This window comes from Phaethon lepturus, unplaced genomic scaffold, assembly GCF_000687285.1.
Source record: "Phaethon lepturus isolate BGI_N335 unplaced genomic scaffold, ASM68728v1 scaffold9536, whole genome shotgun sequence".
Lineage (NCBI taxonomy): Eukaryota > Metazoa > Chordata > Aves > Phaethontiformes > Phaethontidae > Phaethon > Phaethon lepturus.
This window is the reverse complement of record NW_010544064.1, coordinates 13836-33022: the sequence shown is the minus strand read 5'-3', so window position 1 is coordinate 33022 and position 19187 is coordinate 13836. Positions and strand designations below refer to the sequence as shown.

At 41.1% G+C, this 19187-nt stretch overlaps 1 protein-coding gene across 1 annotated transcript in view; it reads left to right on the top strand.

Moving 5' to 3' along the window:
• Positions 1 to 19187, top strand: part of ABAT (4-aminobutyrate aminotransferase) — a 34184-nt gene that overhangs the window by 6148 nt on the left and 8849 nt on the right. Inside the window, exons 2-8 of the mRNA XM_010288544.1 lie at positions 4769 to 4866; positions 5675 to 5704; positions 6271 to 6388; positions 13125 to 13174; positions 17511 to 17591; positions 18090 to 18182; positions 18566 to 18628. Coding sequence (XP_010286846.1) covers positions 4769 to 4866; positions 5675 to 5704; positions 6271 to 6388; positions 13125 to 13174; positions 17511 to 17591; positions 18090 to 18182; positions 18566 to 18628 — 533 coding nt within the window. The remainder of the gene's footprint in view (positions 1 to 4768; positions 4867 to 5674; positions 5705 to 6270; positions 6389 to 13124; positions 13175 to 17510; positions 17592 to 18089; positions 18183 to 18565; positions 18629 to 19187) is intronic.

Genomic DNA, 19187 nt, shown 5'->3' with positions numbered 1-19187 from the left:
AGAGGCCGCAGTGTTCAAAACCAAGATCTGAAGTGCACATGCCTAAACTCATCAGTATCAAATTGGAGTAGCCTGAGTCACAGGGTGACTTCAGGGTTTCTGTTGCAGAGTAAGTTGATATTAAAAAGTGAAACGGGAATAATTTGGGAGAAGTTGTAAAGTACATTGTGTACCTTCAAGACAGAGATGCCAGCTAAGCAGAGCACACTGCAGTTTACTAAGGGATGAAACACTACAGTGAGTGAGTGATCTGATTTACTTGCTTCACTAGGAGAATGTGATACTGATACTTGGGGTGGGGGAAAGAAGAGAGGCAGAGCATGGCCTCTGGGCTGAAATCCTCCTCGAGGCAAAACCAAGCAAGTATTGATGAGGCTGTTTGTCACATGGTGTCCAAGCGCTCGGAAAAAGCCTTTGCAGAAGAGCGAGCTGCCTCCCGGAGCTGTGGTCTGTGTGCAGGGCCTCGGGCGCCTGGAAAGAAGAGGCAGCACCCATGCCCTGCAGTGATTTGGGGCCTGGAGGACAAAGTGTTGCAGAGTGCCCAGAGAGAGGGATGCCAAAAAGCTGATGAGTCTTCATGCAGGGGTTGATGCCAGACCATCTTTAACCAGGGCTCTGACATCTGTGCCTTTGAGAGCAGTCTGAGCTCCAAGTTTTGCCTGTACAACAAGGGCAGCCTGCGAGGCTGTGATGAAGGGGAGCAGTGCTGTGGCAATATCCCTCTGATCGTTAAACTCTGCAGCGTTAAGCTGAGCGGGAATCCGCTACTGAAAACTGCAGTGCTTCCTTTCATTTCATTTTCATGAGCATTTGGGCAGGTCCCTGAGCGCTGAGGGAGCATTAGGCTTCAAAAGTCTTCAGCCATGTGGCAATAAGTTTGTTTTCTTGCTCTTAAGATGCTTTTAGATGAGGGGAGCGCTTTACATGTGAGTGCCAGTGACTTGCACAACCTGTGTGGGCCAGTACAAGTCACACGGAGACTTATGCTCTGCAGGAGCTGGCCATTCAGACTATCAGAAAAATTCCTGATCGGAGTCACAGTGTACTTTAATAAGAGTAGGGGAAGAAAAAAAGAGTTAAAAGAGAGGAAGCAGGGGAACCATGTTTTTGTGTTCTTAAAATGTGTTGTTTTGTTTATTTTTAACCAACCCTGTGAACAAGTATGCATATATGATGAGTAGTGAAGTGGGCTATTTAGAATAAATCGGTTGACCTTGCTAGAAATTGTGTGGCTTTGTGCCAGTCATTTATGTTATAGTCTAAAAGAGAGAAGAGCTTCATTAAAAAATAGAAAGTTTGAGGATTAAGTCCACTTTGGTTTTAGCTTTTGCTATCAAAGGCTTTGTTAGTATGTTGAGGTTTTGGTTTTTTGAGGGTTTTGTTCTAGGCAGTATTCTTCATCCTCTACTTAAAGGGAAGAAGAAAACCACTTTTCAACATCCTTTGATCTGGTAACATAGGGCATTTTCATTTTATTTATGGCAAGCTGTTCCTTCAAATTCAAACCATAGCATTTGCCTGAGCGAGGGGGTGGAACAACTCTTCGGCAAGTGTAAGGACCAGTAAATCGATACAGCTGCCATTATACTGGTGTTAATAAAATGAGATACTCTCTGGGCTCCTGAAAACAAGTATATAAAATTAACTTTGTATCAGTGAATCAGCCTAGAAACCACTTGCTTTTAGCGCATGATGGCATGTAGCGTGCTTTAGGAGATAACAAGCACATGAAGGGAGACCTCTCACTTTATGTTTTTAGATGGGTCTGATTCACTGACTTACTGGAAATGATTGTGGTTTGGATAAGCTGCTTCTGAAGCTGTTTAAAAAAAAAAAGTCTCACAAATTGACAACATAACTTGGTCAACAACATAGTTTGATAAAAATTATCTTTAAAGCAGCTGTTCTTCTGGGAAGAGCTGTATGTTTTAGTTTCAGTTGACCAATTTTTGCTGTATATGAAAACCTGTCGACACACACGAGCTGTGCCACTATGAATGAGTGCAGCACTGCACAGCAAAGTACTGTTCCTTTTTAATCGCTTATATGTGCCCTTAGCAGATAGCTAGTTCAGCATACCTGTGCAGAAGAGGCTGTGGCATAATCAGAAGCAAAAAGCTGATGATGATCTACGAAGCAGGCTGACCGGTTTTGGTCTTTGTTACACAGCCTGGCTGATGAAAGCAACCCCCTCTTGACTTGTGGTGTTAAATAAGTTAGGACAACAGTAAAATATTCTCCAAGTGAATTCCCTGTTGTACAGCTCTCTAAATACCTGTGTTTTCATAGAGGAGACTATGCCCTTTGCAATATCCACAACAGAACTTTCTTAGAGAAATAATTAAGTTTGTGTTTAATTTAGAATCCTCATCTGTTAAAATACTCCTTAGATTGTCCTTTAGGGAAGTGGAAGAGAGAAAATGTTACCCATGCCTCACAGGTGATGGCCAGGAAATCTTTGACTCTTGGTCTCAGCTTTAGAGGCTGGAGATCAGGCATCTTGCATGTTTGCAGGACTGGCTTGGTTGTGAACAGAAGAAGAAATCTTTAATCACTGTCCAAACAAGTGCATTTTTATGAGAACTCAGTTAAATTTGACTAAAGAAGGCAGTGTGCTGGCGTAAGCTGCTGCTCCGGACGGGAGGACCCTGGGAGATGGACGGAGGGGACGCGGCAGCACAGGGTTTCTGGCAGCAGAGCACCAGGCAGGTGCTGTTTGCTGTCTGCCACTGCTTTGCTGTGATCTCCATCGGGGAAGGAGCAGGGGTACGGAAGCGTTAGTTTGGTCTCTTTCCCCCTTCGAGACTTCATAGCATGTCTTTTAAATCTGCAGCTTCATTGGCTATGAATTGTGTTGCTTTTGATCTTTTATATGCAGTAGCTTTTCCTCAGTGAAGCAGTTACCATGCGGTCCCCAATTTACATGAACGCTAAACAGAATGACACAAAAATGAAGTGGTGTTGCCGTAGCGAAACCTATTAATAGCTTTGCGGAGAGGCACTGACGCATCCCAGATATAACGCTTGGAATTAAGGCTGAGGAGAATGATCATCTTTGCAGACTAAGTTTTCCCAAAATGAGCAGTGAATTTAAGTGCTCAGAGATATTTTCAAAGGGGTGTGATTTTTCAGTAAAATTTCTCAAAATCAGGCTTGCTTGAGGCATCTCAAGCAAGTCTGACACAAACTGAGGTAAAAATCTCTAATCTCCGTTGGACATTTTGGCCAAGTGGCTGTGTAGTATCTGCTACTACTGTAGTATCTGAGCAGTATCATAGTATACCTTCTATTTTCCTTGATAAATATTTGTTTTATTTGACAAATGTTGTTTCCAAACAAAAACTGTTTTTAGTACGTTTCTGAAACAAAGCTCTGGCAGAGAGAGGTGGCTATGGATGGAAGCGCGGAGGGGCCGGTGCTGCCCAGCGTTCCCGGCAGCAGCGCTGCAGCCGGTGCTTCCGGTGGGCCTCCCCATGCGTCTCCCTTTCTGCACCTCTGACAGATTGGAGGGTGTTGTATCCTATTAATGTTTGGCAGTGCCGCCCCGTGCAGTGCGATGCTGGTGAACAGTAACTTCAGGCTGTGCTGCTCCAAATCGCCCCGGGCAAGAGCTGATAGCACCTGCCTTCCAGTGGTGCGCAAGGCACTCTTCATTTTGGGTGTTCCAAATTGCACCAACTTAAAATGCCTATCACAGACTAAAAGAAGTTATGCCCTTGTCTTTTGGATGTTGATCTTGTACAAGTGTGATACCCCTAAGTTAAGCTTATTAAGACTAATTTGTTGATGATATCATACTGGGTAAAGGCTTGCAGGTGCTTCATGACAAAAATGTAATGGTTGAGAACATTAGTTTAGGTCAACACTTAACCACAGTGTACAGAGCAAGCTCGTACTGTTCACCTTAATGTAGCTCTTGAGTATGTGCTTACTTTGTTGCAAATGTACAATTCCCATATTGTCCTGTAATTCCCTTAATGGAATATATACTTATTTGGAATATATGCTTACCAGAACTGTTTCTGTTGTATCAGCTATGCCTAAACCCTATACTCTGAAACAGTCACTTTAGAAATGGGAGTAGAGCCTATTACCGATGAAACACAGGAAATTTTTGCCTTTTGGTTTCATTAAGGTGTCGAATTTATTATGCATCCTCAATTACACACATTGATAAGGAAGGTCAGAGGCAAGACCAGAGGAAAAACTGTCGCTATTTTTGACCCAGATTTCAGAGCTGCGGTGCAAGATGCTGGATTCATGTGAGATTCTGAATTTATTTTAAACACAGCCATTTACCATTGAGACACAAATCTTTCCCAAACAGTGTTCTTTGAACTATTGCAGAACATGGCAATGTTTTTTACCTGTGGTCTCCATCAGGTTTTTCAGTTATTACTGATAGCAAACAAAACCACCTCTGCATAGAAGTGGGGAATTCATGGCAAAGGCTTGCTCAAGGCGTAATGGGCAGACTCAACAACAGAGGGAGAAATGGATGTGCTCTTAGTCCTCCTGTCCTTTACAGCAGGATTTGCCTGTTTTTCTGGGGCTGCCTTGTCATTTCACTTGAATTTTTCCTAAAGCCACCTCACTGGTATTAGTTTTATTTTAACACTTGTCAAAGATGAGATATTTCGTTAACTTCAGACAGTACAGTGTAATTGGTCTCATCTGTCAAGTGTTCTCAGGAAAGGTATGGATATTTATTCTGAGAGAAGAGCACAAAAAATATGGTCTGTACTCAGGTTTTCATTATTTTTTACAGGACACAGATATATCAGTCAAGCTGCAGCTAAAATTGATGTGGATTTTGATTATGACGGACCTCTAATGAAGACAGAAGTTCCTGGACCACGATCTAGAGTAAGTTCCCAAAGTACAATGTTGGTTTTTTTTTCTTTAGTTGTGTTTAACTTGCTAGAAAGCAAATTCCATTCCAAACCTTAAATCTGATATGAATAAACATAATTTCACAACAGTCTAGGCCCACTTTTATCAAGAGGCGTGAGTGAATGAAATGCCCCTCTTTGAGAGATCTGAATCTCAACTACCAACTTCCTCTATGAAGTAATAGAAAGCAAAAGAGCATCAGTTTGATGAAACATCTCATTGGGCTTGGTTACTTGTGCTTCTGCTGAAACAGAAACTTAGTTGGCTTTTTATGATGTGAAATAATGCCTTGTTTTTTAAATAAACAAGAGTTTCAATTTGCTGGACATTGTTTTACCCTGGCAGCAGAGTCAGTATTTGTATGTGTAGTGTTTTGTGGCTGTTTCTGGGTTTTTTTTGTTTTTTTTTTTAAAGGAGCTGTCTTTCTAGAACCGATGTGCCAGTATCCCTTCTGTCAGTCCCTGGCTTCCCTTTTTTTCTGACTTCTGTCTTGTTTTCTCAGTTCAGTTGATCAATACAGAAGAGGCAGCTTTCCCTTTTTGGAGATTTACAGTTAAACTGCATATGCAGCCCATGTAGCTTTGCATGCCACAGTTAGCAGTTTTGACTGTTGCGGTTTCAAGATGCACTATGATAGTTTGTGTGGCAAGTGGGATGGCCTGGTGAGCACATAGGACTGCATCTTTTGCATACAATTTATGTGATCATAAAAAAGAAACATACATTCTTCAGTATTCGGTAATTACATACCTGAGATTCTTTGATGTTTGTTTTTCTACAGGAATTAATGAAGCAGCTGAATGGAATTCAGGTAATTTGTCAAGTTCTCTGAGTTTGGGGTGTATTAATGCTGTGATTTCAGAACTTGTTCTAAAATCCTGTTCTGTGTGTTTATTTCCATACCAAAAAAAAGGTGAAACACTGACTCTGGGTTTGCATGTTGAGTGTATTATGTATGGCATATATGTGCATTTGAATAAAATATTTTTTAGTATTTTTGAATACTGTAGTATTCTTTTGCTAGGATCAGTGATTTTTCTTCAAACACTTTATATGCCCTTCAAGTTGTTATGAAGTGGCTGGTGAAAACACAGGTATATTTGAGCTTAAAAGTATGTAAACCCAAGTACATTTTGCCTTCCCAAGATGAGCAATTCCTCAAAGACTGTGCTTCATTTCTGTAGAAAAAGTGCATGCTTGCCCTTTTAACAGTCCCTTTTTATAAAAATAGCTCTACAGTTATTTCCCATAGAATGAATAAAATGTGTTTTTGTAGCTTATCATTAGATATTTTTATCAGATTTTGCTGTATAACCAGTAGTTGCATCTCCCTACACGCTGCTACTTTTTAAAGCATTAATTGTTTTTTCTTTTAAGAATGCAGAAGCTGTACACTTTTTTTGCAATTATGAAGAGAGCCGAGGGAACTACCTAGTAGATGTAGATGGCAATCGCATGCTGGATCTCTACTCTCAGATTTCATCCATCCCAATAGGTAGGAGACAGTTGTACCACATTTTTTGCTTTGTCCTCAAGCTGTCATGTTTTTTTATCTCTGCCACCACCAGAGAAGTTGATTAACTAAAAAAACCGAAGCTGGCATAACGTATGCCTTGTTGTGTTCAGGGTACACCTCACTGCTGTGTATTATGTACTGGTGTGTTTTAATACCTGAAGAAACTACACATTCAATACTTAGAGCTCACTTGAAGCACATAGTGGTACCTGGAAGCAGCTCTGGTATTAATCTTAATTTGAATATGCAAATTCCACAATTTAGGTTGTCTTTGCTTGCTTGGATTTGTGTACTTTGTGATTCTGTAACGGTATGTTACTGTTGTAACCATTAACAAGCATAAGTTAAACATTTTAACATTACATTACGTGCTTTAGTTAACATTTCTGTCTCGAAAGAACTGAAAAAAGCAGTTGGTTGTGTGGATTCCAGCAGGGTGAAACAAGACCAAACGCTCAACGGTGGTGCTTAGTGAAAGCAAAGGTGTCAGGTCAGTTAGGCTGAGGGACCAAACAATGGACTTGCCAAGTGCTTGGGAAAGTGAGCTGATCTTTCTGTGCAGCATTTCAAGAAGGAAAAACAGCAAGGCAGAGATGTAGGCCCCAACTGCAAGGAATATAGGTTTCAGTAGGTGTTTAGTTTGTTTTTTGTTACAGTTGCTTAAAAATACATTTCTGCAGAAGCAAAATGAACAGAAGTCCTGGGGTAATTTAAAAGGTAGATGTTGTGCTATGTATAGAAACAGTGATGACTCAAAATAATCCCTACAGGCCTCCTTTATTGGGAAACAGAATTTAGTGATGTTCAGGGTCATAACCAAATTTTTGGCATCTAAGATCTTGTGACTGCAATGGATTTTCAGTTATCCCAGTCTTCTTTGCAGACAGTTAATATTTTTGCTCTCATGTAGCCTCAATAAATGTGTAAGCATTCCAGAACTCTTCGATGTTTGTGGCTTATTTTCATCAACACAAGCTCTAGATAGCTTTTATCTTTCAGAGGCTGCACTGAGATAACTTTGTCACCGCTAATGTGGAAATAGGGGTGAGACAAAGGAGCGCAATGCTTGTATGCCAGTGTTCATCTAACTTAAATGGGATTGGATTTTAGTTTTCTAGGAAAGGAAATGCATTCAGTGTTCATTCATTCTTCACACAATAAATGCTGATTTGGAGAAACTAGTGTGTGATCACGTAGTCAAGGGAAAGTCAGTGCATACTCCAAAAGAATGAAATTAAGATTGTACAGACAGTGCACTGAGACATTCTGACCTCCTAGTGCTTGATGGTGCAAGCATACCTCTTTTAAAATGTCTTTTGGGTATAAAATATCTAAGTATTGGGGGGAAATAGTTTCTTAATGGGGAGAAATTCTTAAAATATATGGTCAGCTATTTATCAACAGCTGAACAACATCAGTGTTTATGCATCTGAAATGCCATATAGCTTTTTCTGACCTTTTTTTAGCCATAATGGTAAGTTAAAGGAGCTAGGCTAACCTTGTGGGTTTTTTTCCCCATTTTTCTCCTGTTGTCTAAACAACAGTTCACATATACTGCAGTTTTCTGTTAACAGGATCTCTGTTATGACCAGAATCGGAGTAAGGACTGACTCTTTCACAGACACCTCTGGTAAAAAGATGCTTTATGCTGCTTTATGCTAGTTGTTGGGAGACTTGCAACCTCTGCTTACAGCATAAGTGCAGCATAGGCAGCAAAATTGCAATTCCTGATAACATTTGCTTCAGCTGTGAATCAGAGGGTCTGAATTTGGACTGTCTGCATACATTGATTCCCAGACAGCTCTTCCCAAGCCACGGAAATGAGAATGCAGCTCTTAGCTTATAATCCTGAATTCAGGGGGAGTGAGTTTCAAAAGCATATGAATATATTGCCTGAAAGATAGGTAACCCAACCCTTACATATTTAAATTGAACCTGCAATCAATTCCAATTGGTCTAAGAGATCACTTAGTTTCTTGGAACCATCTGTAATAATGCCTGATTAGGTTAAAACTGTCTAAAAACCTGACTGTTCATATCTGTAGCACTATTAGATATGCTCATAATGTCATACATGACCGTAACTGAACCAAGAGCTATTAACTCTCTTGAGATGTATCTATATGCCTATATACTAGTCATGGGATATAGTAGTAGGGGCTTCTGCAGTTTACTCTATCTGGTTGATTGAAACTGGTGAGATAGTTATAAGACTCCAGTACCTATAACCGGTCCTCAGCTAAGCCATCTAGTTTCTCCTTCGTGCATGGCAATGCTTTCTTGAGGATAAGATGGGTTTTTTTTGTCCTAGAGGACGTGTTCCTCAGTCACGAAGGAACTGTAGGGCAGTGCTTCATACAGTTTCTCAGATAATGGCTCTGTGATGTGTAGCAACAAGAAGAAATGGAAGTTTAATACTTACAGGCTGACCTAAATCTAACTGAACACACAGTACTAATTTATTTTTTAAGTTGTACTGAATGACAAGACTATCTGAAGCTGCAGACGTTGCTAATAATGTCCCTCTTGGTGACAGAGTTAGGTTCTAGACTGGGACACCAAAACAAGATCACAAGGTGCTTGCTAGTCATCTGTGCTTATCTCTCTGCAAGTAAATCTAATAAAACCTTTTATGAATCTGTCAGGACTCCCCGAGATTTAATAATGATCGACTACACGAGAATATATTTATCAGCAGAGGCTGAGAGATGGGAAGTGCCTGTGTGGAGAGATAAGAATTAAAAGTATAAAAAACCCTCTAGGCAAAGACGTTTTGGGCTGTTTCTTGCTGAAAAATAAAAATTAAAACAGTTTTTTACCACATGGTTTTTGGGAAGTCGTAGCATGACATACTCCTTTAATCTAATGGAGTTAGAAACCCCGTGGAGCCAAATGCAAGGGAGCACTCTATCGACATGTTTACTAGCAAACATCCTGGAACAGCGAATGGAACAATCTGTTTTTCAGCACTGGGAAGGTCTGTTTTCCTTTGGGGAGATGCGGAGAGGTGTAGCTTGGTATTATTGACAGCAGGCTGCCGCTCAGTCCAAATGGATTCTTTGGGCTCTCTCCATCTCATCATTTTAGCAGCCTCCAGGTTTTTTCTCCTTTTGCAGACAAGCACATTTGTGAGCCTGGAGGACATGTACTTTCCTGTCGCACTGATCTGGACACACAGCAAGAGTGATGAAGCAGGTGCCCTTCTGTTAAAGAGCCAGCTCCGTCATTTCTTAGATGAATGTATTTGAGAGTGGATTCGCAAAGCTACAAACCCTTGCATTGGTCATGGCAATGAAACAAGTCTGGTTGCCTTCTCGGCCTAGAGCTTTTTGACTTTGTCTGCCATAGTTATTTAACCATTTAGTTTTTCCTGGTGTTAGTTTTATGACTATGAACCCACGTACCAGTTCAGCATCTTTCCACACACAGACCTGCTCTCTCAGAAACAGACAGGCTTTAAGGACTTAAGTCTGTTTGAGGATGCACCAGCAGAACAGGGGATGTCAGGAGGAAGACCAGGCCACTTGGGCTGAAATGAGAGACATCTTATGTGGGTGGGAAAGGATAAGTTTTATGGGTGATAAAAGCCTGGAATTTGTGTTACATAAGAGAAACTGCAAAGATCTCTGCATTCTTCAGGCATTGTAATATCAGCAACAGAATTACATGTTTTTATGAGCAATACCAGAGTTAATGGTTATGCTTCCTTAAACTATTTAAAAAAAAAACTTCTGTAAGGTTTAGTTTGGAGACTTCTAAAAGCAACATAAACTCTCAAAGGTGCTCTCAGCGGTAGCTACAGCTACAGCTCTCAGTGACATAGCTTTCAGCTGTGTCATTCCCTCGAGCCTAACAACAATTCTTCCCATGACAGCAGGTGCAATGCAGATTTAGTTGTCTGTGCCTCAAATAACCACTTGTATTATCTTCATAATAATTTTAACAGATTCTTTGCAGCATGACATGCAGTTCAGGTGGCCAAGAAGGCCAACAGTGTCCTGGCCTGTATCAGGAATAGTGTGGCCAGCAGGAGTAGGGAAGTGATTGTGCCCCTGTACTCGGCACTGGTGAGGCCGCACCTCGAATCCTGTGTTCAGTGTTGGGCCCCTCACTACAAGAAGGACGTTGAGGTGCTGGAGCTTGTCCAGAGAAGGGCAACAAAGCTGGTGAGGGGTCTGGAGCACAAGTCTTATGAGGAGCGGCTGAGGGAACTGGGGTTGTTTAGTCTGGAGAAGAGGAGTCTGAGGGGAGACCTTATCGCTCTCTACAACTACCTGAAAGGGGGTTGTGGCGACGAGGGTGTTGGTCTCTTCTCCCAAGTAACCAGCAATAGGACGAGAGGAAATGGCCTCAAGTTGCGCCAGGGGAGGTTTAGATTGGATATTAGGAAAAATTTCTTCACTGAGAGAGTGGTCAGGCATTGGAACAGGCTGCCCAGGGAGGTGGTGGGATCTCTGGAAGTGTTCAAAAAACGTGTGGATGTGGCGCTTCAGGACATGGCTTAGGGGGCACAGTGGCGCTGGATTAATGGTTGGACTTGATGATCTTGAAGGTCCTTTCCAACCTAGTGATTCTGTGAAAACAATCTGGATGTTTCCTTGTTTTGAACTAAAATATTCATAATGGAATTTATAATTTATTTGTTAACACAGTAGCCTAATGCTCCATTGCTCAGACAGGATAATCAGGGCTATTGTCATTCAACTAGAATGAGGAGTTCAGAGACATGATAAGCTTTTGTAATAAAATTAAAGCGGTCTGACTTACTGAGCAGTAGGGAAGATGAGGTTTCCAACTGTTTCTACAAGGCAGTATAAAAGATGATGTTAATCTCTGGCTTTGGCATTTCATACATTAGAGATCAGGCTTAAAATGAAGTTTTCTGGGCTCCTTTGGTGAAGATTTTTCCCTTTTTTTTTTTTTTTTTTTTAAACGTCAGATACATTGGTTTACCTATAAGGAAGCAAATTATCCCATAGAACGTCAATGGGTATAAAGCACCTTTGTTGTGTTAAACCTGAAGCGTCCTTCATATCTTGATGTTTCTGAGTAAAAAGGACAAATTGTTGCATCTTTTTCCAACTAAAAGTTTGTCAAAGTAAGGAAAACAGATTTCTGTTAACAGACACAGCAATTTATCAAACAGGGTTTTTTTATGGTGATGCACAGCTGAGGTATGTAAATCTATGACTGAGAAGGAAAGATTTCCAGACAGATGTCTTGCAATAGCTAATGGGTTGTGGCGGGTTAGAGATTTGGGTGCTTATTAGTCCGTGAGTTTCAAGTGTATGGCTGTCTGAATAGCCAGCCTCTTCCTTCTGGTAGGAGTGTTAGTGATGCATCTTCGTGCATGCAAATAAACGTGAGTGTGTGTTATAAGCGAAAGCTTAGACAATGTGGAGGCCAGTACGTGCACCTCTCAAAACAAGTTTGGCAGAGTCTTGCACAGAGAGAGTGTTTAGATAGCATTGTAGAGGACAGTGGTGATGAGTGCCATCCAACTGCAACAGAGGTCGAGGAACGCTGTCAAGCCCTTGGCAAAATTCTGCTGGAGTCCCGGGGCTTATCCCTGCGGGGTCTGCTGTAACGTGTGCTCATTGCACGCATCAGCAGTGCAAAACCATCTCCGAGAACAGCACTGCTCTGCTAGTAAGATTACCCTGCGCCATCCGGCTGCATCTGCTGAGGGACAAAAAGCCCTTGCAGATATTTTGTTAGTATGTTATAATGCACTGAGATTGCAATTGCTAAATGAGCTTTCTTTGGGAAACTGGTAAATATGTGGATTTTTGCTTGTCTATTTCTTACTGTCAGCTGCCAAAGACTGGGGGACTGCATGGAAGGAAAAGATAAAGGGGGGAATACATCTTTCTAAGTTGATTTTACAATGAGGAAAGATCCAATCAGTTAAAAAGCACAGTGTGGGGAGAAAAGCTGTGTTACTGTGCTAGGAATAATCAGTCTGATATTCAAGGAGGGTAGAAATTGCCATGAGACTGGAAGTGTAGCACCAGCTACTCTAAATGGACACAGCTGGACGGGGAGCTTCCCTCTGTGGTTCAGTGTCAGAAGCCGTTTCTGAAATGCGTGTGGGGTGGTCGGAGCTCGGCGAGAGCCACGCGAGTCAAGCAGATGGGGGTTATGGTGGGTGAGAACGGCAAGCAGCCTGCTCGGGCAGGAGAAACCAGAGACGCTTCTATACCACAGCTGAATGGTGACTAACATGAACAACAGCTCGTGGGCTGCATTGGCAGAAAGTGATTTCTGCTCTGAACTGAGGGAGAGGTTCAAGTGTTGTACTGTAGAGAAACCAAATATACATGGGAAACCTAGAAAGGAGAGCGAGCAAGCATTTAATAATGTTGGTCCCACGGTACTTGGTAAAAACTGTGATGTTTCAATCAGGCCGTGTCAGGCAAAAGATCGATGTCACATTCATTTATTTTCATTTTGAATTTTTAACTTTCAGTACTAAAATACGTTTGCTATTGTCTGACACAAAATTGGCACCAAAGTTCCAGATAATGTATTTTGTAAAAGAAGAGAGGTTTGTCCTATTTCAAAAGAAATTCTATTAATAATAGTTAAAACATACACAAGTTACACAGAAACAATTAGGCATTAAGTTAAGGTTTTTCTCTAGGTTACGCTTTACATTAGTTTATTGAAACCAGATAGAAACAACTGTTCCCTTTCTTTTGTTCTTTTTAATAAGGTTACAGCCATCCGTCTCTGATAAAGCTTCTACAGCAGCCACAGAACTTGGTAAGTGAATTAAAACATTAAGTACTTTAAAGAGTCTTCTCCCTCCTTGTGGCGGTCTTTCTTATTTTTTATTGAATGGATAATGAATGCTTAATGACTCAATTTAAAGTATGGTAGGATCTGCTTGCTTTATTTCTCACTAGATGAAAAGAGCTTGGTAGTGTTTAAGACGACCCCAAAACTCCTGTGAAGCTTTACAGGAAGTAAACATTTGGGTGATGCAAGCACTTGATATGTCTGCAGCCAGTTTTACACCATAGTTCAAGCATAGTGTTTCCAATTAATCGTTTTAGCAATGTTCTTGAGTGAAGATTTTTGAGCCTGAAAGCAAGCACAAGTCCTTGAGAGAGAATATAGTATTTTGAATATGAAAATGGTGCCCTAAATCTGGAATGCTGTGAGTGGTTGGTTGGTTGGGTTGGAGGGAGTGGGGAAGGGGGGCAGGTAGTGGCTGCTTCCCATCTCCTGAGTACTAAGTTGACTAAACCACTGACATGTTCTTGGAAAATTAAAACTATTAGACTAGAGCAAGAGGATTATTTCAAAACAGAGTAACTGCTTCTTAAATAAAGTATCTTCCTGATTTCCCTAACAGTATACTGATAGTGATTGGGAATGACCTGGATTAAATGATGGAAGTTGTTGAAATGAAGTTGCATTCTATTTCAAGCTTCATTTTTCACTGTTTGGACAGAAGTTTTTGATTTCATAATGATTTTGTGCAGGTTTTTAAATTGCAACTTTTTTTGGCACAATAGCTTATGTATATAGTACTTGGATAAACTGATCTCACCAGCTGTTGACTGCATGTCGGTAGATCCTTGTTGGTTGTACTGACTTTAGTGATTGAGCCCCCGGTTCTGCAAACTGGTGACGGGTGTCCAGGCTGCCTGCTCAAGTGTGGGCCAGTTCCCTCTCATACCTGCATTTCCCTTCCTAAAGAGCCTGCTGGCTCACTGCAGTAAATCCTGCGGCAGCGTGTCAAAGAAGTGCAGACGCTTGAGTTCCCTGAGCTAATTTGCTTTATGGAGTTCTCATTTCTTCAGGATGAGAAATTCTGCCTTCCCCAGAACTAAAATAAGTCAAGTTTTAAAAAAAAAAAACCACCAGGGCAAGAAATGCTGGAGTAATCAAAGGCAGAGCACTAGTATTTCTAAATCCTTACATTAACTTGTAAAAATTATTTCTGAGGAGATAAGAATACCTTGATTATAATGCAGCACTAGGAAAAGTCAGATTTAAAAAAAACCCCAAAAAACCAAAACCACCACCAACAAAAAAAACAACAACAAAAAAAACTTGTCTGGTGGCAGTTGCTAGTTTGTCCACTGGAACAGGGAAGTTAACGGGCTGCCAGCTAGAAGCCTGCAGTAAAAGCAACTGTCTCCGAAGTCCAAAATGAGTGGTGCAACCAGGACCCCCCTCTCCCACATAGGAGCATCGAAGATGCTGTTGATACCTGTTCCGATTTCTGACATCTGCGCTAATTCAGTGGAGGGGGCAGCACTAAAGCTATTAGTCTGCGCCCAACTGCACACCTAGGATTTCTGGCAGGCTTGAGCCTGGGCACAGTGTGTGCAGCATGTCAGTTGTGCAGTGGAGCTTTGCAGTGCCAAGGCCAGAGAGCTGTGATGAGCCAGAACTTGTGCAAACCTCGCTGCAGACAGGCGTGCGTGCTGGGGTCTGACTGCAGATAAAGCGCCAGCTTTCCTGTGAAAGTGCTTCTTTCGAGTAATACGCACTGAGATAGGGCCCGTGTTTAATGTTAACGATAGGATCGGTGTTTTCTTGTAGGGATTTTTTGTTTGGTTTGTTTGTAATGCTCCATGTCCCCTCTTTATAGCCAGCTACAAAGAACAGAATATGCATCTGTTCATTTGAGACCACAGCAGCTTGATGTTGATGTTCTGTTTTTCTCAGTACTGAGTACCTCATTAGCAACAAAAGAAAAATACACTTTTCTGCTTGATGTTGTCAGTTGACTGTGACAGCCCATAATCAAATTCACAACAAATTTATGGTCTCCTACCTCTAATTTTATGCGAAAATTTACTTCTAAACTGAGATAAAAAGTCAAGTAAGATTTCTCATACGTACTCAACAAAAACTTCGTGTTAATCTGTCACTAACATCCTTGCTTAGGTTTTTTTTAAGCTTGAGTCTGTTGAAACAAACATTGTTTTGGAAATAACACACTTGTACAAGTTACAAAGTCCTAGCTCGTACTCTGTTATATCTTGTGTGATACTTGGTTTTCCCTAAGAATTCTGATGAAGTGTTCTTAGAGGGACAGTGTGGCCACTTATATCTCTTGCTGTTGTCCACATGTCTGAATAAATGAGTACTTGTACTGAGGAAAAAGAATGAAGGATGCTGATAAATGTACAAGCTTGAGTTTCACTGAAAACAGGAATGTTTTGGCGGAGGCCGTCTGCCCTCTCTGGAGACCCATAAAGACTTAAGTCACCAAATGAATCTCAGCCTTTAATGTCAACAAGAAAAACGATAAACAAAAAAGGGCAAATAATGCTCCTTTGCAGTTGGCAAATTTATGGAGCTTGCCCTTTCCTGAGCAAATTTAATTTTTTAAAAAGGTAGCACATTGTGAATCAAATAAGATTACCTCCAAAGACTAAGAGCAATGATGAATCAATTTTAATCCATGACACCTAATTTAAATTAACTGCATAAATATGGGAAATTTACCTCTATTAGTGGACTGGGGAGACTGAGGGTGTTTTTCCAGAGCAGCTCTTTAGAAACACCTGTGTGGGCAGCAGGCTCAGCTTTCCCACCAGCTGCTGTTCACTGACACCAAAGTTACCTTTCTCAAAGGTGTGAGTCCTGATGTGGCCAGTTCATAGGCCCAGTGGGACAATTCAAGTTGGAAGGGACTTCAGGTGGCATTTGCCCAGCCTCCTGCTCAAAGAGCATTGGCGGTGAGATCAGACCAGGTTTTATCTGGGGTCTTGGAAAGCTCCAAGGAGGGAGACTGCACAGCCTCTTTGGGCAACCTATTCCACTGCTTCACTGTTCTCTCGGTGAAAAAGCTTTTCCTTATACGCAAATCAGTACCTCTCGTGTTTTGATTTATGCCCGTTGCTTCTTGTCTTCCCATTGAGCAGCGTGGAGCCTGCCTCCACCTTCTCAGTAACCTCCATGTAGGTATGGGACAGTTGCGTTCCTGTAGTCACTCCTGGGATTACCAAGGCTCTTGCAGCAACACAGATTCAGTTCTGCTGACAGACAGGGAAAGGGAATGGTTGGAGAAAAGAATTCTGGGAAGCAGACGTGAGTTCAACCAGATAGTTTCCCAGTAGGCTATGGAATTCCACTGTCAGGAGAGATTGCATTGTATCCATGAAGACTATTTCAGCATGAGTGGCTCCTGGTCCCTGTCAGACCTCAATCAGGAAATGGAAAGGAGAAAACGGGGAAGCTAGAAATCTGCCGTTGTAATGCACAATAAAGAACGTACCTGCAATTCAGGCTGAGGCACCAAGGGGTGACTGTGCAAACTGAAGGCCTAGAACAGGAAATATTTACCTGCAGATCAGCCAGCTTCATGAAAACAGTACATGGTTGAAAAGGAATTTCACCAACATGTCTGGATAGATCATGGCCAGTGTTCTTGAGCTTGATTAAACATGTGTTGCTGAGTAGTGAGGTAACAACATGGAGGGTAGCTTCTCGCCGATTTCCTCGCTGCACTGCCCATTACCATACATGCCAGAGCAGTCTAGAAGGGAGGCAGCATGCCCGTGTGCACGAGTTTTTTGGCAGGAATCTGTTTTACTATAGTATTGTGTTGCTGATCCTTACATGTGTGTTATCTTTATCAGATACAGCCCCAATCCTTTTAAGTTTACCATTGTCTTGTTCCCCCAAATCCCATTGTAATAGTATCCGGAGGATGTTTATCCTCATGCAGCATTCTGAAATGGTCTATCTTGAATCTCAGTAAGGAAGAAAGTGCTGCTATCCTCACTGAATTTAGATTTCGCTACTCAAACTGAAGGCAAATAATTAAGATTTTAAAGTGTATTTCCTGTATATAAGGAAAATTGAGATTGAACAACTAAAATGGCAATATTGAAGAGGAAATGTCAGTATCAGTTAGGATGCACTTTTTCTAAAGTGTCCTGCAAGAATAAAATATTAGACAGAAAAACATATTCTAAGACATTAATATTACTCCCTGGTTTTAAAACTCCTTGTGCCATGACTACAAATTTCTGGCCAGTATTTGTATTTAGAATAAAATATAACTGCCTTGATATCAACATGATATTTTCATGCAATGGTAAAACCTAACAATTTTTCTTCCTCTTCGTAGAGCACTTTTATCAACAGACCTGCCCTAGGGATTTTACCTCCAGAGAACTTTGCAGAAAGACTGAAGGAATCTTTGTTATCAGTAAGTTGGAGACAGCAGTGATGAGTTACTGTGTTCTGTGTTCAAGGACATGGGCATATCAAGGGACGTTAGGGATTTTAATAGGGAACATTACAGATTATCTGTTTGTCCACCTGCCTTCTCACTGCAAGTAACCCATTGAACCTTTTTCTTCAACTTGACAGCTGAATGTGAGAGAGTGACGTGCCTGCCCTGCACAGGTACTGCCTCTTCCATTCTGGATTCAGGAACTGATGAGAAAACACATTTTCACTTCCTTTCATAAGAGATAGTGGAATCAGTGCCTTCTGTTTGTCTTGATTTAAATTTGAAGATCCTTGGGACTGAAATGGAGTCAGGCCCTCTCAGCTGCAGTTGATACTGGCCTTCCTTATCGTAGGCACAGTTGGTCTCCCCTTATACTGAAGCTCACGATGTTAAGGACTGATCAGTATTACCATCACTTTGCACTACACTTGTGCTTAATATTTTGGAGTAACTTTCTGTCTTCATTGACAGGTGGCTCCTAAGGGCCTGCCACAGGTGATCACCATGTCTTGTGGATCCTGCTCTAATGAAAATGCCTTTAAAGCAATATTTATGTGGTACAGAGTGAGTAAAATATTAAAATGTTCTTTGTGGGTTTAGATGTAGAAGTGAGTCTTTATTCATCATTAGAACTGTTACAGTAAAACAAAGACTTGGATGTTGTCTTGTTCATGATGTTACATACATTCAACCTAGCATAAAGTCTTTACTAAAAAGTCTTCATCTAAGCTTTCACTTCATTTTGACACAACTTTATTTCCTTGTCTTTAGAAATTATAAAGACAATGCAGATTGCAGTCAGTATGTAAGAGCCACAGTCAGTGACTTCAATGGCTCTAGTTTGGAATGCCATCATTACTAATCTGTGGTTCAGCCCTAAATGCATTGGTTAAAACTACAGGAAAACTATTTGTTGTTTGTTTTGTTCTGTGGTGTTTTTCTTCCAGAACAAGGAGAGGGGCCACAATAATGTCACCAAAGAGGAACTGGAATCGTGCATGATTAACCAGGTAACAGTTGTTCTTTACCACACCTACAGATGTACCATTGGCTTGGGTTTTTATGGGAAGACTGGGAGCAAAAATTTGCTTTACTATTGCTGAAGTGGAATCTTGTTTTTGTAAATCTAGGAAACAGTGAAATACAAACGTCTCCCAACAAATATCAAGACCCACTGCTTGTATTCTGTTGCAGCCTTTCCAGTTGTGAATCTTGGGAAGATCTCCCTTTTTTATGACATATCATTTGCTAGAGAGAGGCCCACGTGATGGATGGGTCCATGGAGATCATTAATGCATGGAAGAGTTTACAAATGACAACAACAAAGCTTCTATTTGTTTTTCAGAAGTTGTGATTTTATAGCTTAGAACTGATCAAGGTGTTGGTTAAAAGTTGACTGACTAAATGTTAACAGGCAGGATGGGGAAACTGAGATGCAGCTGATAAACCTCTGAAATTCTATTCACCTTTAACTGAGGTGGACTTGCTTTTGCCAGTCACAAATCTTAACTTGCATCAATAGCAAAAAACAGTATTTAATCTCTCCTTCAAGATAAATATGTTAGAAAT